At 58.0% G+C, this 22304-nt stretch overlaps 1 protein-coding gene across 3 annotated transcripts in view; it reads left to right on the forward strand.

Annotated features, from left to right (window-relative positions):
- Positions 1-21440, forward strand: part of BICRA (BRD4 interacting chromatin remodeling complex associated protein) — a 74169-nt gene extending 52729 nt beyond the window's left edge. For all 3 annotated transcript variants that reach the window (XM_065926403.1, XM_065926402.1, XM_065926404.1), the window contains exons 5-15: positions 2047-2112; positions 4078-6048; positions 6597-6773; positions 14678-15325; positions 15477-15657; positions 15955-16064; positions 17125-17186; positions 18253-18401; positions 18514-18608; positions 18823-18925; positions 19420-21440. In XM_065926403.1, coding sequence (XP_065782475.1) covers positions 2047-2112; positions 4078-6048; positions 6597-6773; positions 14678-15325; positions 15477-15657; positions 15955-16064; positions 17125-17186; positions 18253-18401; positions 18514-18608; positions 18823-18925; positions 19420-20543 — 4686 coding nt within the window. In that variant the 3' untranslated portion in view covers positions 20544-21440. The remainder of the gene's footprint in view (positions 1-2046; positions 2113-4077; positions 6049-6596; positions 6774-14677; positions 15326-15476; positions 15658-15954; positions 16065-17124; positions 17187-18252; positions 18402-18513; positions 18609-18822; positions 18926-19419) is intronic.
- The last annotated feature ends 864 nt before the right edge of the window (positions 21441-22304 follow it).

Below are 22304 nucleotides of genomic sequence, written 5' to 3' on the forward strand. Positions count from 1 at the left end.
CCACCCACATTGAGTAGACATTTGCCTTCCAGGAACCAGGCCCCAAGGTCATGGCGAAGGGGGAAAGAGACAGCAAATCCCTGTCCTCACACCATACACATTTCCTTGGTAAACAAGCAACCAGTAATTAATAAGGGCAGTAGTGGAAAGCACCACGCCGGGCAGCATGAGAAATAGTAACATCACTTTTGCACCACAAAAGAGGATCTGAAGAAAATGAATGGGAAGTGGGGGGCGCGAGGGCAGGGGCTCCTTTAGCTGCAGCGGGCTGAGGGGTGACATTGAGGGTGAACTTGAAGGATCAAAGGGAGGTACCCACTGTGCTCTGACCAGGGGAAGAGCAGGTGGGAAGGTAGGAAAGTCTGACACGTTCCAGGAACAGAAAGAAGGCCAGTGGGGCCAGGATGAAAGGGAAACTAGTAGGTGGTGAGACTGGAGTGGACAAAACCCACCAGGTCATGCAAAGCCTAGAGGAGCTTGGCTGAGGAGTTTGGACTTTATTCTGAATGTGACAGGCAGCTCTGACAGGTTATTAAGCAGCCACATGGCATATTCTGTTTGCACTCCAGAGAATGGAACAAAGCGGGGAAGAGGGGACATCGGTTGAGCCATGAGGGGTCGTATCAGTTATCCAGGGCTGCATAACAAGTTACCCCAGCACGCTGTGGCTTCTCATGACTTCTAATAACATTTGTTAGTGCTCTCAGTTTCTGGGGGTTGGGAATGGGGGAGCGGTCTAGCAGGGTGTCTGGCTTGGGGTCTCCCCTGAGTAGCGTTCAGGATGTTGGTTGGAGCCATTGTCGTCTGAGGGCTTGCCAGGGGCTGGGGGGCCTGCTTCCACAGTGGCTCACCCCTGTGACCGTTGTCTGGAGGCCTCAGCTCCTCCACGTGGGCCTCTCCAGAGGATTACTTGGGTGTCCTCGTGACGTGGCAACTGGTTTGCCAAGCGAGGGACTCAGGGGAGAGCCAGGAGGAAGCTGAGTGCCTCTTATGACCTAGTCTCCGAAGTCACACTGCCTTCGCTGGAAGCAAGTCACCATGCCCACCCACACTCTCGGGGGGGGGGGGGGGGGGAAGAGCTCCACTCCTCAAGGGGATGTATGGAATAACTTGCGGAGCAGAGGCAAGTGCAGTGGGAGGACGGCGGCCCGGGCCCCAAGGCAGGCGGTGGAGGAGGTGCCAGGAGCTGACTTTGGGGTGGGTCTGGAAGGCAGCGTCACTTGACTTGAGGGTTGATTAGATGGTGAGGAAGAAGTGTCCAGACTGCCTCCTGGACTTGACCTGAGCAACTGAATGGGTTTTACCGTTCCCCTGAGACTGGGAGTTTGGGACAGGTCCCAGAAGTCCAAGGGCGGCTGTTGGATATATTGAATTGGCCAAAAAAAGTTGGTTTGGGTTTTTCTGTAAGATGTTATGAGAAAACCCAAATGAACTTTTTGGCCAACCCAGTACCAGTCTAGGGTTCTGGAAGGGGATCAGCTAGAAACTGGGGGGCTCGACTGTGGACAGACAGTGGGTGCTTGAGGCCTGTTCTCGGCATTGATGATAACTTCTGGAATGAGACCGGTCCCTGCCCTCCCAGACATGGGAACAGCTCACACGTCCGGCACCCGGGGAGATGGGCCGTGCAGAGGAAGGACTGCTTTCATAGGAAGGGACAGACGGACACGTGTTGGGAGGAGGTGACACATGTGACAGGCCCTGCAGGATGTTACCAAAGAGGCAGAGGGCGAAGGGCCAGGGGCACTGCTTGGGTTAAGATGCGGAGGCAGGGTTCTAGAGAGTTCCAGGAAGGCGTGTTGGGGAGCCTCAGACGTAGTGCTGGGGGCTCCTTAGGATTTAAACACTTGGAGCCAAGCCCCTTTCTTTGGGGCCTCTTTTCTGGAGGTGGAGTTTCCCGTACCCCTCGAACCTCCCCCACCCCCTGCATCCCCCCCACCTTGTCTTTGTGTCCATGTAACCCAAAATTGGTTTTTGTGCTAGCGTGTGGGCCGGCCCACTGCCCAGCTGACCTTTGACCTGGGGTGGGGGCGGGTCTTGTTGCAGCTCGACAGTGATGACCTCCTGGATAATCCCGGGGAGGCCCAAAGTGCCTTCTATGAAGGTCCTGGGGTAAGTGGCCACAGGGGCGCGGGCAGGACGGTGGGCTCTGGCCATCACCCAGGTCGCCCGTGGTAGCAGCCAGTGGGGGAGGCTTGGAGGGGGTCACACTCATTCCCTGAGGCACTTTGCCCCAGAGGTGGGGGGGTGGGGCGCGGTCACTGAGAGCATAGTGGGGTGCAGGTGAGGCCAAGGCTGCCGGATACCCCCCCACCCCCAGGCTGTGCCTCAGAGACGGAAGGTGCAGTTCCTGGGTCCCTGGCCTTGGGGATCAGCTGCTACAGCGCTGGCATGGAGGCTGAGGCTGGCTCTGGACTTTATGGGGGGGTGTGCTCCTGAGGAATGGGGGCTGGGGGGGGCTTGGGGCCCTGTCTTGGCTTAGCTGTGGCTGGAAGGTGACCTGGGGAACAGGATCCACTGGTACAGACCTCCGTCTCCGCCTAGAAAATGAGAGCAGGGATGATGAGCAAAGCCCAAAGAGGAGCATGCAGTGGGCGTCTACATTATTGAGCACCTCCTGCGTGCCAGGCCCTTCCCTCCTCTTCCCCTTTTGTGGCCTCTCCCCTCCCCTCTTCTCTCCCCACCCCACCCCACCCCCTCCTTGTTCCTTCTCCCTCCCCGTCCTTTGTCACCGTAACTGTCATTTACAGAACACTTATCATATGCTAGACCCTTTACGGTAGTTTTCATTTATTCCTCACAACCACCGTAATAACACATTCCAAACAATTGATTCGGCGTAATATACATGTCTAAATCCAGAACCCAGCAAATAATAGTACATTCATGTTATTACAGTTATAGATTGGTTAGAGTATGCGTTGTTCTTATCCACACCGCCCTGTCTTAATTTAACCTCTAAGGTCCCTGGTCAGGTTCTTAGCACCTCATGTGCATGATGTCACTAAATGTCACAACCATCCTAGGAGGCACGTTTGGTTATAGCCATTTAGCAATTAGGAGCTCAGAACCCCCTGGTCTTTGGTTGGGGGCTGAGCTGGAGCCTGTATGGCCAGGCACCGCCCCCTGCTTGGCAGCGGGGCGGCCCTCTCCCAGTCTAGGGGGTGAGGAGGGAGCAGTGCCCACCTCCCTGGGCTGTTACTAACAGCAACAACCTAGACAGTAATAGTAATGCCAGCAGCAGTGACAGATGATGTTTCTCAGGTGCCAGATAGGAGCCAGGTACTGCTCTGAGCCGTCCATGTGGGATGAAGTCAGAATCTTTTTAACAACAGTTTTGACCCATTATCAGTGGGTATTCCATGCTGCTAGTGTACTCGTTACTTATGGAATATTTGCTAAAAAATGCATACATGTATTGATTGTGCATTCGTGACCTGGATCACCATCCGGAAAGCACTCAAGAAACCTCATACTCACAGTGCGCTTGGGACCGACTAAGGCTGCTGCTGCTCTTGCATTTAACGGAACCATGATCTTGATCCAAAACCTTTGGGGCCAGGCTTGTTGGGGCCAGGGTTTTTCAGATGCTGGAAAGGCGATGCTGACTTACGTGTGTGCTGCGTGTAACGTAACACACTCACTTTTCTGTGGTCACACTGAAGGCAAGTCCTGTTAAATGGCCAAATAACGCCTTTCCCTCTTGAGCATCAGTTGCATTCTGGTCAGGGCTTTCCAGCCTAAAGTTCTCAAAACATTTGCGGTTTTCAGAGCCTTTGGAGTTTTGGAATTGCAGATAAGCATCATGGGGCTGTGTGGCTGTTTAGAAAATGGTTTTTGTTACATTCTGCTGATGTGCACAGATGGGGAAGAAAACAGGCCAGATTAAGCCAGACCCAGGGTGCCCAGCTCAGCCCTGGCGAAGCTGGGATTTAAACCCAGGTCCAGCCACTTCTTGTAGAAGGTTCTTTCTCTCCCTGCCGCCCTGACACCAGGTACCCTTGGCTTCAGCCGTGTCCAGGGCCCAGCCCCTTGCTAACCTGGGCTCTCTCCTCCCCCACCTTCCCCGGCCTCCAGCTCCACGTGCAAGAAGCCTCTGGCAACCACTTGAACCCGGAGCCCAGCCAGCCGGCCCCCAGTGTGGACCTCGACTTCCTAGAAGATGACATCCTGGACTCGCCCGCGGCCGGGGGCGGCGGCGGGGGCGCGGGGGGTGCCGACCAGCCCTGCGACATCCTCCAGCAGAGCCTCCAAGAGGCCAATATCACCGAGCAGACACTCGAGGCTGAGGCCGAGCTGGACCTGGGCCCCTTCCAGCTGCCCACCCTGCAGCCTGCGGACGGCGGGACTGGCCCGGCGGGGGCCGGAGGAGCTGCTGCCGTGGCCACGGGACCCCAGGCGCTCTTCTCCGGGGGCGCCGACCTGCTGGGGCTGCAGGCCCCGCCCACCGTGCTGACCCACCAGGCCCTGGTGCCGCCCCAGGACGTGGTCAGCAAAGCCTTGAGCGTCCAGCCCTTCCTGCAGCCTGTGGGCCTGGGCAACGTGACGCTGCAGCCCATCCCGGGCCTCCAGGGCCTGCCCAACGGCAGCCCCGGGGGTGCTGCAGCGGCCACACTCGGCCTGGCCCCCATCCAGGTGGTGGGCCAGCCCGTCATGGCACTCAACCCACCCACCTCCCAGCTCCTGGCCAAGCAGGTGCCCGTCAGCGGCTACCTGGCCTCAGCGGCCGGCCCTTCGGAGCCAGTGACCCTGGCATCGGCCGGCGTCTCACCCCAGGGGGCCGGCCTGGTCCTCCAGAAGAACCTCCCCGCCGCAGTGGCCTCCACACTCAACGGGAACTCAGTGTTCGGAGGGGCAGGAGCCGCCCCGGCGGCGGCCAGCGGGACGCCCTCAGGACAGCAGCTGGCGGTAGCCCCTGGCCTGGGCACATCGCCGCTGGTTCAAGCACCCAACGTCATTCTGCACCGCACGCCCACGCCCATCCAGCCCAAGCCTGCTGGCGTGCTGCCCCCCAAGCTCTACCAACTGACCCCCAAGCCGTTCGCCCCCGCAGGCGCCACGCTCACCATCCAGGGCGAGGCTGGGGGCCTCCCGCAGCAGCCCAAGGCCCCCCAGAACCTGACTTTCATGGCGGCGGGCAAGGCCGGCCAGAACGTGGTGCTGTCGGGCTTCCCGGCGCCCGCCCTGCAGGCCAATGTGTTCAAGCCGCCTCCAGCCACCACCACGGGGGCGGCCCCCCCGCAGCCCCCCGGGACCCTGAGCAAGCCCATGAGCGTGCACCTCCTGAACCAAGGCAGCAGCATCGTCATCCCCGCCCAGCACATGCTGCCGGGCCAGAACCAGTTCCTGCTGCCCGGCACGTCGGCGGTCCAGCTCCCCCAGCCGCTCTCGGCCCTGCCGGCCAACGTGGGTGGGCAGATCCTGGCGGCCGCGGCCCCCCATGCGGGCGGACAGCTCATCGCCAACCCCATCCTCACCAACCAGAACCTGGCGGGCCCGCTGAGCCTGGGCCCCGTGCTGGCCCCCCACTCAGGGGCCCACAGCGCCGCCCACATCCTCTCGGCCGCCCCCATCCAGGTGGGCCAGCCGGCGCTCTTCCAGATGCCTGTGTCGCTGGCCGCCGGCAGCTTGCCCACCCAGAGCCAGCCGGCCGCCGCCGGGCCAGCCGCCACCACCGTCCTCCAGGGGGTCACCCTGCCCCCCAGTGCTGTGGCCATGCTCAATACCCCCGACGGTCTGGTGCAGCCCGCCACCCCCGCTGCTGGTGGGGAGGCCGCGCCTGTCCTCACGGTGCAGACGGCGCCCCAGGCGCCCCCCGCGGTCAGCACCCCACTGCCTCTGGGCCTCCAGCAGCCGCTGCCGCAGCAGCCACAGCCACCACCACCACAGGCCCCCACCCCGCAGGCCGCTGCCCCAGCTCAGGCCCCCACCCCGCAGCCCAGCCCAGGCCTGGCGTCCAGCCCGGAGAAGATTGTCCTGGGGCAGCCGCCCTCTGCCGCCCCCACAGCCGTCCTCACTCAGGACTCCCTGCAGATGTTTCTGCCCCAGGTAACCAGGGCTGCCGGGGCAGGGGAAGGGGGGCTGCGTGGAGGAGGGGGCCAGGACCTGGAACCAGATGCGGTTGAAGCAGCAAGTGGGGAGGAGCCCGGGGGTCAGGAAGGGCCCCCAGAGCTGCCACCCCTGTCCCAGGTCGCCGAGGAGGAGGCCCCGGGGCGACAGGGCCCAGCTGACTGACACCAAGACAGACAGATGAGGGGAGGGACAGAGAGATGGGCTGCCCTCTTGCTGGAGAGTTAGAGAAGGGTCCGAGAGAGTGGGCGAGACACGGACGGACAGACCGACGGGGCAGGAGAGATGGACGCTGGGGTGGAGCCGGAAGACAGCTTGCGGGACCGAGGGGACTGATCTACCCCAGGTCACGCTCCCTGGACCCTGGGGCTCCCAACCTCCTGACCTTGGCGTCTAGCTTCTGGGTGCCCTCCAACTGGTTCCCATCACCTCCTTCTTCAGAGCATCGGCGGGGACAGGGTGTCGGGGTGTGGAGGCCTTGAGTCCGTGGGGGTGGCCTCTGACCCGCTGTGGGCTGCCCGTTGCAGGAGAGGAGCCAGCAGCCCCTCTCCACAGAGGGCCCCCACCTCTCCGTGCCCGCCTCGGTCATAGTCAGCGCCCCGCCTCCCGCCCAAGACCCAGCCCCGACCACCCCCGTCGCCAAAGGAGCTGGCCTTGGCCCTCAGGCCCCCGACAGCCAGGCCTCCCCGGCGCCGGCCCCCCAGGTAGACGAACCCCAGCAGCCTCCGTCCCAGCGCAGACCAGCCCTGCCCCTCGCCCCCCTCCCCACCCCTCCACGCGCTCTCTGGCTGCCCTGCCTGCCTCTCTGTCTTGCTGGCTTGGGAAGCGGTGCTCCCCTTGGCTCCCCAGATGTTTCCTGAGGGTCTCCTGACAGCCGTGGATGCTCGAGACCACACTCTAGTTAGGGACACATAGTTAGGTCCTAGAATGATCATTTTTCTGTCTGGATAAGTAGCTCACATTTTGAGGAAGACACCAAGAAGTCTAGATCCAAGCCTGGCTTTCCCTCCCCAAGGGGATTTCTTCCACTCCTTTCCCACGAAGAGACAAACGAAAAGACAGCGGGGTTCTTTTCCTTCCATTTTTACGAAAATGAAAGCAACACTCTACATGCATTCTGCACCTTTTATCATTTAGAAGTTCATCCTGGAGACTACTCCATTCTTTTACATGATTGCATAGTATTCCATCATGTGTGGGTGCTATTTATGTAACCAGATATTGTTGTTGGGAATTTAGGTCACTTTTGGTCTTTAGCTGTCAGATGAGCAAGGCTGCAAAGTACAACTCTGTACATATGTCTCTTTGTAGGATAAATTCTAAAAGGGCATTGCTAGGTCTAAGAGCATATGCATTTATAATTGTGACAGATATTGCCAAATTGCTCCCTGCAGAGTATAAATTGGTTTAATGGATTATCTGTGGTTGATCAGTATGTGATCTGTGGTTGTTTGCCCCCACTCTTAAGTGATATTGAACTTGGCCACTTGGATAGGTGCAAAACAGTATCTTGTTCTGTTTTAATTTGTATTTCTTTTACTGTAAATGAGGCTGGGGAGGTTTTTATAGATTTAGAGTTTTAGAGTTATTTGTGTTTTCTGTGGAATTATGTGTTCATACCCTTGGCCATTTTCAAATTTGGGTTGCTAGTCATTTTCTTGTTGGTCTGTAGAAACTCTTTACATATTAGAGAAATAGACATTGTCTCATACGAGTCATTAGCACATCAGCATATGAGAGGTTAGGATGGGCCCCTTTTATTCTGGAGGGATAGATGTTGCACTCATTCAAAAGGGATCCATGGGTAGGTAGATAAGGATAGGCAGAAAGAGGAGGAAATAAGATGAGCGAGGTCCAGGCAGGCAGAAATCAGCTGGACTTTGGCCTTCAACAGCCATGATTTCACGCTCAGGCTCTGCTACTCACCGTGTGACTGGAAGCAACCAGCTTCTTCATTCCATCAACTGTTGTTTAGGGAAAAGAGCACGAAGTATGTGCCAGGCCTTGAGCTAATCCTGGCCAGGTCCCTGTAACTGCTGAACCTCAGTTTCCTCATCTGGAAAATGGGGATGGTAGTTTCTTTATACGTCTACTAGGACGAGTAACCGAGTTGATACGCGCTTTGCACAGATTAAGCAGTCCAAAAATATTTGCTATTGTTTGTATTACTTGGGGACTTCCTAGGTGGCTCAGTGGTAAAGAACCTGCCTGCCAGTGCAGGAGAAGCAAGTTCGATCCCTAGGTCAGGAAGAGCCTCTGAAGAAGGAAATGGCAACCAACTCCAGTATTCTTGTTTGGGAAATCCCATGGACAGAGAGGAACCTGGCAGGCGTCAGTCCATGGGGATCACAGAAGAGTTGGACGTGGCTTAGCGACTCAACAACAACAAATGATTGTTTTAGCTGTTGTGTTTGTGGAGTCGAGTGCGGGTCAGTCCAGAGGGACATGGGGCCAAGATTTCCTCAGGTCATCTCTACACAAGGAGGAAAGGCAGGGGCCAGGGGCCACCTGGGCTGTGAGAGACTCGGTTGAAAGTGCTGTTTCTAGGGCGGTCAGATGTGGGCCTGGGTCCGTGGGGCAAGGGCAGTCCCCTCTCCGAGCCTTCCATCCTCAGCTGGAACTCGGGGCTGGTAGGAGCCCTTCTTCCGAGCGCTGGGGTTGAGAGCGGGGTCCCGGCATGTATGTGATCTACCACTTCAGTGTCGGACACCCTGCGGGTGCTTATCTGGACTCGCTGCTCGGGTGACCAGCAGTACCAAGATGGTACCTCCCCCAAGCCCCTTGACTTCCCTGGGCCTCAACTTCCTGACCTGTCAAATGGGTATGCGGACAATGGCTGTTGTGAGGAATAAATGAATTGGTGTATATAAAGTGCTTCAACAGGGCCGGACATGTCGAAAGTCCTGGAACGTGAGAGAGAAGCCCCGCGAATTTTCTACCAAGGGCCAATAGTAAACGTTTTAGGCTTTGCAGGACTGTCACTATAGCCTAGAAATGGCTCTAGATAAATGAATGAGCCTTGGTGGGCTCCCATAAAGCCTTACTTATGCACACTGAAATGTCAATCTCCTATCAGTGTCCCGAGTCAAAGAATATTCTTCTTCTGATTTCTTTTCAACCATTTAAAAGCGTAAAAACTATCCTGAGCTTGTGGGCCATCCAAAATGGTCAGCCAAGCGGGGCAGCAGGCCACATTTGGCTTCTGGGCCTTGGTCTGCCAAACCTTTTGAGATCTTTATTTTATTACATAGATGTGCAAGGCTTCACTTATTCAGTCCCCTACTGGTGAACACTTAAGGTATCCAGTCCCACAGAATCGCTAACGAACACTCCCTCATATATTCTCATAGCGGGCTTTGCATGTGCGTGAGAATTCCCATAGGTTAAATGTCTAGAAATAGAATTGCTGGATCGGAGGGTATCCAGTTGGCCCTCCAAATCTGCTGATTCCGCTCCCTTGGATTCAACCACCAGTAGATGGAAAATATTCGGGGAAAAATATTCCAGAAAGTTCCACAAAGCACCATTCGAATATGCTGTGTACAGAAAACTACTTCCACAGCATTGACATTGTGCATGTGTGCTAAGCCACGTCAGTCGTGTCTGACTCTTTGCGATTCCATGGACTGTAGCCCACCAGGCTCCTCTCTCCATGGGATTCTCCAGGCAAGAATACTAGAGTGGGTTGCCATGCCCTCCTCCAGGGGATCTTCCCAACCCAGGGACTAATTGCGCGTCTCTTATGTTTCCGGCATGGGCAGGTGGGTTCTTTACCACTAGCACCATTTATTAGGTATCATAGATAATCTAGAGGTGATTTAAAATATGCAAAAGGTTGTGTGTAGGTTACATGCAAATACTGCACCATTGGTATGAAGGACTTGAGCATCCTTGGATTTTGGTATCTGATGGGGTGAGCCCCTGTGGGTATGAAGGGCTGACAGTACGCACTGCCCAAGTATGTTATGGACCAATCCAGCTGCTCCTTCATTAGGTTCGTGCCCGTAAAGGCCTCCGTCAGCTTCCTCAACCCCAGATCAGCGACCCACTCACTGCCCTCCATGTGGGAAAATGCCCCCCAACTCCTGTGCTTCTCTTAAATTCTGCTTGATTTGAACATCTTCCCATCTCCCCATGGGCAGTTGGAATCTCTCAGTAAACAGTCCACTCATATGGGAGCTTTAAAAAAAAAAAAATGTAATTATAAAAATAATTTCATGCTTCTCTAGAGGATTTTAAAAATACAGAAAAGAACCAAGAAGAAAAACAAATCACCCGAAATACCAGCGTGCAGAAGCTGCTGGCAACATTTTTGGTATGAAGTCTCCTTTTAGCCTTGCTTGTCTTCTTCCCATCCATTTCAAACATTGGTCCCTTTTGACATTGGGTAGTATACTCACATGGTTCAATCATGAAAAAGCTTTTTTTTTTTTTTAATCTTTTTTCTTTTTGTCTGTGGTGTGCGGGATCTTAGTTCCTTGACCAGGGATTGAACCTGCGCCCCTGCAGTGGAAGCCCAGAGTCTTAAGCACTGGACAACCAGGGAAGTTCCACAAAGGATTTTTAACGTATGGGGGGAAGTATCCCACCCCATGCCTGCATTCCCAACCCCTCCCGGTAGCCTCAGCACTTACTTTTTGTATTTTCTTCCAGCTCCGTGCATATACAGCCTTGTGCAAGTGTATGTTAACATTTCTCTCTACCCAGTGGTAGCACATGATCCATGTGCTTGGGCAGCCCGTGGGGCGTTTCCTTGGTCCCTTGTTACAGTGGAGAAGCATTCCTCTGTGTAGATGGGGCTGGACGAGCTTTCATCCTCGGACATGCTGTCCTGATGCCCTTAGACCACGTCTAGGCTTTGGTCCTTCACACAGAGCTTGCAGTAAACATCCGTCATCTCATGTACATGTATCTCTCTGGTCACTTCCCAGAAGCCTGTCTGCTGGATTAAAGCATAGGTGTACTTAGAATTTGCACAGCTGCTGCTGAATTGCATTCCTCTGAGGCTGTAGCAAATGGTGCCAGTTTAGACTCCCACGAGCAACATGCGAGTGTCTTTATGAGACATATGACTTATTTGTAATGTGCGCCTGAACTTGGCTCCACAGGGCACCTTTGATCTGCATCTATTACAAGGGAGGTTGAGCATCTCTTGACATATTTAAGCCTTTTGTGTTTCTTTTTCTACACTGTGTCTGATCATATCCTTTGCCCCCGTTTTTCTTACTGCTTGTTACTCTTAGTGATTTCCAGAGGCTCTTTTTATAGGAGAGATGAGCTTTGTCTCGGGTATGTTGTTCAATCACTAACTCGTGTCTGACTCTTTGCAACCCCATGGACTGCAGCACACCAGACTTCCTTGTCCTTCACCATCTCCCAGAGCTTGCTCAAACACATGTCCATCCATTCGGTGATGCCATCCACCATCTCATCCTCTGTCGTCCCCTTCTCCTGCCTTCAATCCTTCCCAGCATCAGGGTCTTTTCTAATGAATGGGGTTCTTCGCATCAGGTGACCTAATAAGTATTGGAGCTTCAGCTTCAAGATCAGTCCTTCCAATGAATATTCAGGGCTGATTTCCTTTAGAATTGATCAGTTTGATCTCCTTGCTGTCCAGGGACTTGGTTTGGGGGGAATGTGTGAGTATTTGTCCCTGTATGATTATTGAGGATGCGAGTTTTTTTTTTAATATTTTTCAATTTTTTTGTTATTTTTAAGCTTTTCATTTTTAATTCATTTCAAATATATAGCAAAGTTGTAAAACTAGAATGTGGGAATAATACCTATGTGAATTCTTTACTCTAACCAGATGTTTTCATTATCTGTTGCTGTGTAACAGATTATCCTTCTTCCAAAGCTGAGCAGCTTGAAACAACAACCATTAACTTACCTCACCTGATTTCTAAGGATCAGGAATCTGGAAGCAGATTAACTGGGAGGTTCTGGTTTGTGATCTTTTGGGAGATTATAGTTAAGATATCAGCCAGGGCTGAGTCATCTGAAGGCTTGGCCAGGCTGGACAGCCTGTTTCCAAGATGCTGCACTCACGGGACTTGCCTGGTGGCCCAGTGGTTAAGGCTCCGTGATTCTGCCGCAGGGTGTGAGGGTTCGATCCCTGGTCAGGGAACTAAGATTCTGCATGCCGCAGTGCGCAGCCAGAATAACAACAACAAAGATGGTGCATTGGTAGGGCTGCTGGCAGGAGAGCGGACCTCCGTAGAGAGAAACTGAGGCCTCCCCGAAGGGCAGCTCACAACATGATCCACAGTCGGCTTAACCTGAGCACGTAATCGACTAGAAAGAGAGCAAGGGAGCTGCCCGGGAGAGAAGCCAGTCTTTTTTAGAGCCTAACCTTGGAAGTGACACGTGATCATTTCCGCTGAGTTCCTATGGCTGCGGAGAGCAACCCTGGTACAGTGTGGGAGGAGCCTGAAAACAGGGAGGCGGGGATTGCTGGGGGCCACCCCTGATTGGAGCCTGAAAACAGGGAGGCGGGGATTGCTGGGGGCCACCCCTGATTGGAGCCTGAAAACAGGGAGGCGGGGATCGCTGGGGGCCACCCCTGATCTAACCACTGTAAATATTTGGCCACATTCGCTTTAGCCATGGCCCTCTCAACATGTGTCTCTTATTCTTTTCCTGAGTCATCTGAGAGTCAGTTGCTTCTGCACCCCCTTCGTATTTTGATCTGATTATTTCTGTCTTTGACAATAACATCCTCTCACTCAACCACTGCAGAGTCATCAAATCCAGTGCATCTAGCATTGCGGCAATACTGTTATCAAATCCACCGTCCGTAATGCAGTGCAGCCAGCCGTCTAGCAATCGTGCCGTGGATCGCTGTCCTTCTTTCACTCAGCATCTGATCTGTGTTGCCTCGGAAGCCTGTGCTTAGGAGTGCCAAGCGGGACAGCTCCCTTGGTTCTCACTGTCAGCTCCTCGCCTGCGGCTCCCCCCAGCTTTCTTCTCTGGTTTTCTCTGTTGTAAATAGTCCCACGGTGGCCAGCCCTGTGAGCAAGAACCTGAATGTTCCTGATCACGAATTCCTGCAGGCGAGATTACCAGGTCCACTTGAGGCTCTTCTGTTTTGTTTGTTTCATTTAATATCTATTTATTTATTTCCAAACTTTAAACTTATTTTGTACTGGAGTATAGCCGATTAACAATTTAGTGATAGTTTCAGGTGAGCAGCCATACGTGTACCTGCATCCATTCTCCCCCAAACTCCCTTCCCACCCAGGCTGCATCATAGCATTGAGCAGACTTCCCTGTGCTCTAGAGTAGGCCCTTGTTGATGATCTATTTTGAATACAGCAGTGTGTACATGACCTCCCCAAACTCCCTAACTATCCCCTTCCCCCTGCCCCCCACCCCCAGGAAACAGTAGGTTAGGTTTTTAAGTCTGTGGGTCTCTTTCTCTGTTGTAAGTTCGTTTGTATCATTTGGACCGGTCATTTTGGTTCCCTGCCTTCAATGTCTCATCTGTGAAGTGGGTCAGATACGATCACAGCTCTCAGGACCATGGAGAGAGCCCACCAGTGGGTACACGTTGCCAGCCAAATGCACTGGGTCAGTGGGCGCTGTCCTGGGGCGGGGGGGTGCGGATTCTGTGACCGAGAGGAGAGGTGCCAGTTCAGTGTTGGGTGCCCAGCTGTTGCCCGTGTTTCAATAGCAGCTGCTGAGGTTTGAGGTTCTTGCAGAGGCGACCTTTAGGGGGAGAAGGGTGCACAGGACCAAGGCGCCCTGACTGAGGTGTGTTTTAGGTGAGGTCACTGTGTACGTGTTACAGACTAGTGCTTAGATTGCATATGCAAGCCGGATACACACACACAACACGCACGCACACACTCACGCCCGTACCTGCAGGCTCCCATGGCCCCCAGGTAGGCTTGCAGCCACGACCCCACAGGCACAGGCCGTGGACACTTAGAAGGGGACTCGAAACTCATGTGCTGGCATCCAGGGGGACCCGACCCTGGCCTTGACCCTTGGTTTCCATCCTCATCCCCGGCTCCCCTGTCCCCAGCGTGCCCTCCTCAACCATCAGCCCCCACCCCCACCCCCAGTTGGCAGCGGCCGCGGTCTCCCTGCTGGTGTCTGTTTTCCTGGGTCAGCTGGATGGTGGGGCCCCCCCGGCACCCGCCCCCCGCCCCCCGCCCCTGCTGCTCTGCTCTGCTCCCCGGCCCCCCCTGCCTACCCGCCGCAGGGCAGCTGGTGTGGTGCTCCCGCCGCCACTGCTTCCTCCGCTGCTGCCCCCAAAGCCTGCAGAGCTCGCCTTCCTCTGGGGGGAAGTGGGGGTTTGGGGAGGGAGGGGTGAGATCAGAGGCAGAGGTACGGGGTCGGGGTCGGGGGGGACAGTTGGTGGGTCGAGAAGGGATAGGTTGAGGGAATGAGGTAGGTGGACAGGTAGGGGGTGGGGGGCAGGTGCAAGGTGGGTCGGAGGTGGAGCGGCGAGAAGGATGGCGGGGGCATCAAGACAAGGGGTGGCCAAGAAGGGGGGTGGGGTTTCCAGGCGGGAGCGGCCGGGGTCCCCAGCATCTTGGGGCCAGGGGAGCCAAGGTTGGTTCTGACCCCCGCCCCCTCCCCTCTCCCTGCCTCCCCTGCCCAGATCCCCGCAGCGGCTCAGCTGAAGGGCCCCGGCCCCTCCTCCTCCCCGTCACTACCTCACCAGGCCCCCCTGGGGGACAGCCCCCACCTGCCGTCCCCTCACCCGGCCCGGCCCCCGTCCCGACCCCCGTCCCGCCCGCACTCCCGCCCCCCCTCCCAGCCGCAGAGCTTGTCCCGTCCCCCCTCAGAGCCCGCCCTGCACCCTTGTCCTCCGCCCCAGGCCCCTCCCACCCTGCCTGGCATCTTTGTCATCCAGAACCAGCTGGGCGGTGCCCCCCCTGCAAGCACCCCGGCCCCCACCGCCCCGGGCCCGCCCCAGCCGCCCCTGCGACCCCCGTCCCAGCCCCTGGAGGGGCCACTGGCCCCCGCCCCCCACCTCCCTCCGGCCTCCACCTCCACTGTCGGGGCCGCCTCCTCCGCCTCCTCCTCCGAGACGTCCTCCCGGCTGCCAGCCCCCACGCCGCCCGACTTCCAGCTGCAGTACCCGCCCAGCCAGGGGCCCCACAAGTCCCCCACGCCCCCTCCGACCCTCCACCTGGTCCCCGAGCCCGCAGCGCCCCCCCCACCGCCTCCTCGGACCTTCCAGATGGTGACCACCCCCTTCCCGGCGCTACCCCAGCCGAAGGCTCTTCTCGAGAGATTTCACCAGGTAATTGGAGGCAGGGGCCGGCCCACTGCCCATGCCGCATCCCCCCATTCCCTCCGGCTTTCTGGCTTTCTCTTCACCCCCTTATCCTGGTTCCTGGCTGCCCCTGCTCCTAGCGTTTGTGCTCCCTCCAAACCACCTGTCCCCCTCTCAGGTGCCGTCCGGGATCATTCTCCAGAGCAAGGCCGTGGGGGCCCCCGCCGCCCCACAGTCCTCCACCAGCCTGGGACCCCTCGCCAGCCCCACTGCCTCCGTGCTGGTCAGTGGGCAGGCTCCGTCCGGGACCCCCACCACCCCCAGCCATCCCCCCGCCCCGGCGCCCATGGCCACCGCAGGTGAGGGAGAGGGAGCCCGCAACAGAGCCATGGGGGCCTGAAGTGGGTGGGTGGGAGTAACAGGGAGGACGGGTGGGCCAGAACTGTGGGCACCGGAGCCCAAGGGTCACCCAGATCTCCAGGAACAGGGACAGTGGAGCGGGCAGGCTGTACTCCGCAGACCCCCTCCAGGGGCGCTCACTCTGGGGCCGCCATGGCCGCCGAGGCCCGAGAACCAGAGCAGTGTGGGATGCAGGGTCTCGGGGGGCCTTTGTGCCTGTGACCCCTGAGCCCTGTCTGCCTGCACCCCCACCCCAGGCCTGCCTCCTCTGCTTCCTGCCGAGAACAAAGCCTTTGCCAGCAACCTTCCAACCCTGACCGTGGCCAAGGCCGCCTCTTCCGGGCCAGGGAAGTCCTCTGGGCTGCAGGTAAGGGGCACCCAGCATGGCAGGCTAGGGCCCAGGCCAGATCGCTGGGGAACTGGGATGGGGCCGGAGGGGTAGGGGAGGCCGGCTGGCAGGCAGGGAGGTAGAGATGGGCAGAGCCAGAGCCAGGTGGGGGGTGGGACACCAGGACAGTCCAGGCCGGGGCACGCGGGAAACCAAGACAGTTGGCTTCCATCCCCAAACACCGTAACAGCAGAATGAGGATGGGAGAGATGGCCTGAGAGAGACCCCAGGCGGTCACTGGGGGCGTAAGCAGGTGAGAGATGGAGGCTATAGAAGGAGAGGAGACTGTGTTGGCTCAGGACAGGCGGAGGGGGGAGACCCTAAAAGGAAGGACAGGGCAGGGTGGCCAGTGAGACACTAAGTCAGAGATGGCGGAGGGACTGCCTTGCAGTCCAGTGCAGAGGGCACGGGTTCAATCCCTGGTCGGGGAACTAAGATCCCACATGCCTTGCAGTGCAGCCAGAGAAAAAAGAGAAGGTGGGGGGGGGGGGGGGATGTGGTCAGGAGGAGAGCTAGGATGGTGGTACCCAGGCCAGAGGGGCATAGGCAGGGAGGGTAGAAGAGACTGAGGCGAAGACAAGATTTGAGAGAGCCTGAAGGGGAAGACCAGGCAGGACAAGGGAAGTCAAGGTAGAGATTTAGGCAGAGATGGGAGGAAAGAGGCCATGCCCATCAGTTGCTGGACAATGAGGGGGGATTTGCGGGCCTTTTGATGGGCAGGGAGGGAGGTACCAGGTGGAAGCTGAGAGACTCAGACCCGAGAAGAGGGGCTGGAGGAGGTGACCCAGGCGGAGGACGCCCGGAGCTTGAGGCTGCCTGTCACTCCTCGCCGTGTCCCTCCCTTGGATCCAGCCAGTCTTCCCCACAGGTTGAGTATGCTAGGTGGGGAATCCTACACTAGGACCCGGACCCCATCTCGGGTGAAATCAGCCCCTCCCATCTTTGTTCCCAGGCTGGGGGGTAGGGAGGCTCAGGTGCCAAGGGAAGGCTCCTCCGTCACAACCCCCCCCCCCCCCCCACTGGCTTCTCTCCCCTGCAGTATGAGAGCAAGTTGGGTGGACTGAAGAAACCACCCGCGCTTCAGCCCAGCAAAGAAGCCTGGTGAGTGCCTCCCCTCCCAGCGCCATCCCCCGCTGTGGCTTCAGGAGGTGCCATTGACCCCTCTGCCTCCCCTTCTAGGGAGGGGGGTGGGCTAGTAGTGATTTTAGGGTGAATGGACGAGGATTCCGCGTGGCTGTGTTAGGAGGATTCGTGGGGCAGCTAGGCTGCTGGCTTCAAGCGGGGATGGCTGTTTGGTGTGGCTTGGTCATCGCTGTGCCCTGAGCGCCTTGGACCAGGCTGGCAGGCAGTGCCTCCTGTCCGGGCATGGGGGGGGGGGCTTGTTCAGGTGGATGGAGGGATACATGGGGGCCAGGGTGAATGGATGGGTGGACGCTGCTCAGGCAGATGCGTGGCTGGACGGATAGCTGTTGGGGCGGATGGGCAGTAAGTGTTGGATGCTCGCGTTCTGTCCCTCTCTCCTGCCCTCGGTCCACTGAGAGGGTTGGTCAGACCCTCATCGGGTGCCCAGTCCTAGGCTGGACTCTGCAAAGGCTGGACAAACCAGGTTCCGCATCCACAGTGTGTGAGGGCTGCTTGCCTTCAGCACTGGGTACAGACAAGCAGGCATGTCTGGTGGGAGAGACAGCCGTACATAGTAAGCGATAGTCTACTGCCCAGTGAGAAAGCAGATCTTATCAACCCACCACCCAAGGGCCCAATCTCCCTGCCAGCCTCCCCAAGCCTGCTGCTGGGTTCCAGGTAGAGCAGGGACATGCTGACCCCAAGTGGCAGGAGATGGTATTGCATGGAAGCTGAGTCCCAAGCTCTGGCATCTAACTCCCAGCACTGCCTCTAGCTGCTTTGGATCAGTGACTTCATCTTTGCAGGCCTGTTTCCTCATCTGTAAAATGGGCATAATGATAGCACTTCCTGCTATGGGTTGTCCCCAGAGATGCAGTGAGGCCGACCAGACACACGTTCGCACATACTTCTGCAGTGTTCCTTTCCTCATCGTCTGCCTTGTGGCCTGGGGGCTCAGGGTCCGGTTCTGCTGTCTCCTGGCCTCACCACGAGTTCTGTGTCTGTGTGTGGTCCTCCCCCCACCCCCCCACCCCTGACCCCTCAGCTTCCTGGAGCATTTGCACAAACATCAGGGCTCTGTCCTACACCCTGACTACAAGACGGCCTTCCCTTCCTTCGAGGATGCCCTGCACCGCCTCCTGCCCTACCACGTCTACCAGGGTGCCCTCCCCTCCCCCAACGACTACCACAAAGGTGAGGCCTCCCCGGGGTGTGGACGCGGGTGGTGAGGGCCAAACGGGGTGCAGGCGCCCTTGACTGCCGGGCCCTCCCCAACATCTGGGTCCCTGAACCTCTTCCTCCGCAGTGGACGAGGAGTTTGAGACGGTCTCCACGCAGCTGCTGAAACGTACCCAGGCCATGCTCAATAAATACCGCCTCCTGCTGCTGGAGGAATCCCGGGTAGGGTGGCCCGTCACCCTTCTCCTCAGGGGACCCTCACCCCCCACGCCCCCCCCCCACCTCCCCCTCCCCGCCGCAAGGAGGAGGGAGGGAGGGTGGATCAGATCACAAGAAGGACAGTTTGGAATCTCTTCCCATCCATCCCCAGCCATCGCGTCCCCCTCCCCCTTCTTCACTGGCTCATCTAATCGCCTCTCCCCCTCCCTGCCCCCAGAGGGTGAGCCCCTCCGCGGAGATGGTAATGATCGACCGAATGTTCATTCAAGAGGAAAAGACCACGCTGGCCTTGGACAAGCAGCTGGCCAAGGAGAAGCCAGGTAATGAGAGCGCAGGGAGCCGGGTCCCCGCCGCCTCCTCCGGGTGCGGCGCGTTCCCTCACTCCGCCACTGGGCGGCGCCCGAGCCCCGCCTTCCTGCCTAGTCCGAAAGCCCTGAGCGTGGACCTCCGCTTCCTGCTCCGCGTGTCCATTTCGCCCCCTCAATCCTGGCCCTGCAGGGAGGGAACATCCTGCTACCCGCAGGGGCACAGAAAAGCGGGAAAGCAGAGCCAGGACTGAGGTGAAGTCGGCAGAAGTTGGTGGGTTGCAGAAGTTAAGGTGGTATCCTCCATCCGGTGCCGAGGGCTGCTGGCACATTAGGGGGACTTGGGACTTGGGGAAAGGGTCTTGCCTAGCGGTGTCCTCGTGAGTGAAGGGTTTACCCCCGGGCCCGGCAGATGGTCAACACTCTGTGGACACCAGCTCCTCTCAGCTCTGCAGGGGCCTCCTGCCTTGGCTAAGCCCCAGGGTTTTCTTGGCCCCCTTCTCCTACAGATGAGTACGTGTCTTCCTCCCGCTCTCTTGGCCTCCCCGTCGCCGCTTCTTCCGAGGGACACCGGCTGCCCGGCCACGGCCCGTCCCCGTCCTCGGCGTCCGGGGCCCCAGCCCAGCCCCCTCTGCACCTGCCCACGAAGCTGGTGATCCGGCACGGCGGCGCGGGCGGCTCACCCTCGGTGACCTGGGCCCGGGCCTCCTCGTCCTCCCTGTCTTCCTCCTCCTCGTCCTCCGCCGCCTCCTCCCTGGACGCCGACGAGGACGGCCCCATGCCCTCCCGCAACCGGCCGCCCATCAAGACCTATGAGGCCCGGAGCCGCATCGGGCTCAAGCTCAAGATCAAACAGGAAGCCGGGCTCAGCAAGGTCGTCCACAACACGGCCTTGGACCCGGTGCACCAAACGCCGCCGCCGCCCCCCGCCTCCCTCAAGGCAGCCGAGCCCCCGCCCCGTCCCCCGCCGCCACCCCCGGCCCCTGGCCAGATGAACGGTACAGTGGACCACCCGCCACCGCCACCGGCCACCACTGACCGCAAGCCACAGCCACCGGCTCCGCACTGCCCCCGCCTGCCCCTCCGCAAGACCTACCGCGAGAACGTGGAGGCCCCGGGTGTCGGGGCGACCGAGGGGGCGGCGGCAGCAGCGGCCGTGGGCAGAACCCGGGGCGGCAGCCCAGCCCCGCTGCCCACCAAAGTGGACGAGGCCACCAGCGGGCTCATCCGCGAGCTGGCGGCGGTGGAGGACGAGCTGTACCAGCGGATGCTGAAGGCCGGGCCGGCCGAGCCTGCGGTGGGCACCGGGCAGGGTAGCGGCAGCCGGGAGCCCGGCTGGGAGGCGCCCCCGCTGCCCCCCGCCAAGCGGCGCAAGTCTGAGTCGCCCGACGTGGACCAGGCCAGCTTCTCCAGCGACAGCCCGCAGGACGACACGCTCACGGAACACCTGCAGAGCGCCATCGACAGCATCTTGAACCTCCAACAGGCCCCCGGCCGGACGCCCGCACCCCCGTACCCCCACGCCGCCCCGGCGGCCGTCACGCCCACCTCCCCGACGCCCCTGCACAGGCCGGAGGCCTACCCGCCCTCCAGTCACAACGGTGGCCTCGGCACCAGGACGTTGAACAGATAACACCGGGCTGGACTTCCCTTCCTCGTCCCCTCGCTCCGCAGGGACGCAGCGGGGAGGGGGGAGGGGGGCAGCCGGGCGTCTGACCTCAGCCTCCCGGGGGACACGAGCCGGGGACCCCTTGAGTTTTTCTTGCCTAAGTTATTTGAGTCACAAAGGCCTCGTCCCCCCCCCACCTCCTGCTTCAGCCGGGTGGTTGGGTGGGGGTCGTGGATTTCGGGGAGGGGGGCTGTAATGTACAAGATCCCCCCTGCCAAAGCGGGGGGGTAATCCTGGTGTGTCATCTCCTATTTCTTCCCATTTCCTGCCACGCTCCGCCCCTCGGCCGGGGGGGACACGTGCGCATTGGCCAGGGAGGAGGGCTCCCTGGCGGTCCCCACCGCTCACGCGCATCCAGGTGCCCAGTTTGCCCGCGTGGCTTCAATTGGTCCCTGCGCCCGTCGCTGGCAGGGTCCGCGTCTCTCCAACGCCCTCTACAGGCCGAGACAGGAAACGCAGGGAAAGGGCGGCATGAGCCTGCCTCCCGGGACCCCCACCTGGCAGCGCGTGCCCGCGGGCACCCGTGTCGCGTCCGTGTGTGTGTCCCGCTCCGTGTCCTATGTCCCTCTGTATGTGCTCGAGTGAGAAAGATTTCAAAGCCTCCAGTCCCTCGACTGAAATCTGAGCACCTCCCAAACAAAACCGGGATCTTCCACCCCTTTCCCCAGCCAGTCTTCCCCACTCTGTTCTTCCTGCCGCCAGCCACCCGCGCCAGATTTTGAAATCTTGGAGACAAAACTAGTACTGTAAGATAAATTTTTTTGTACTGTATTTATTGTGTATAACGATTTTTTTAAAAGGAGAATTCTGTACATTTAGAACTCTTGTAAATTAAAAAGCGATCCTTTTTTTAAAACTGTACTGACGCCCCCCCGCCCGCATTGCTTTGGGATTTTCGGGACCTTGTTTGGAGTCTGCGGGTTGGGGCTACAGGTGGGTGGAGAGGGGGATTGTGGGGACTTACTACCCATTCATTTGTGAGCCCCTGCTGGGGGCCAGGTCCTGTTGTAGGCACAAGGGTGCAGCTGAATATGACGGAAATGCCTATTCTGGGAGGCCTGACTTCTTAGTGGAGGTGGCAGGCAGTGAAAACTCAATCAGCCAGGTATTTTCATATCATTCCTGGTGGGGTTCTGTGGTCTCCGGAGCACGGAATTTGTCAATATGCAACCATCCCTCCTGGGAAAAATACAAGGCTAGCTTCTGGCCAGCCTCTGATCACCTTTTAGTCAAACCCTCAACACATCACTTTGTTTTATGTGTGTTTTCTGTTTAAAGACCCTTCACTTAATATATAGTGTTGATTCATTAACACTGATCGCACAGCCAGCAGCATTAACTCCTGCCTGAATGAAGCTTCTGTAACATGGGCTTTCTCTGTGAGGCACATCCAAGCCTTCTTGGGCTTAAGAACTCAAGAACCCCGGGGCCATTTAAAAGTGAAATCTACAAAAGCACCAAAATGCGAATACATCCACAAAATGATGCTTCGTGTCAAGTAGGAGCAGCGCTCAGTCGGAAACGTGCCTGCTGGGTGACTCAACATTTTCGCCACTCTGCCCATGTCCGTGAAAGTACCACGGGGTTTTGGCAACAGACAAAAGTTTCAACAAGTAGATGAATTCACAAGCAGGGTACCTACTAATAAGTGAGGATTGTGTACAGTATCAGAGATATGTGGGGAATCAAGCAGGATATGTTAGCTTCCCCTGGATACAAAAAAAA

This window comes from Muntiacus reevesi, chromosome 2, assembly GCF_963930625.1.
Source record: "Muntiacus reevesi chromosome 2, mMunRee1.1, whole genome shotgun sequence".
Lineage (NCBI taxonomy): Eukaryota > Metazoa > Chordata > Mammalia > Artiodactyla > Cervidae > Muntiacus > Muntiacus reevesi.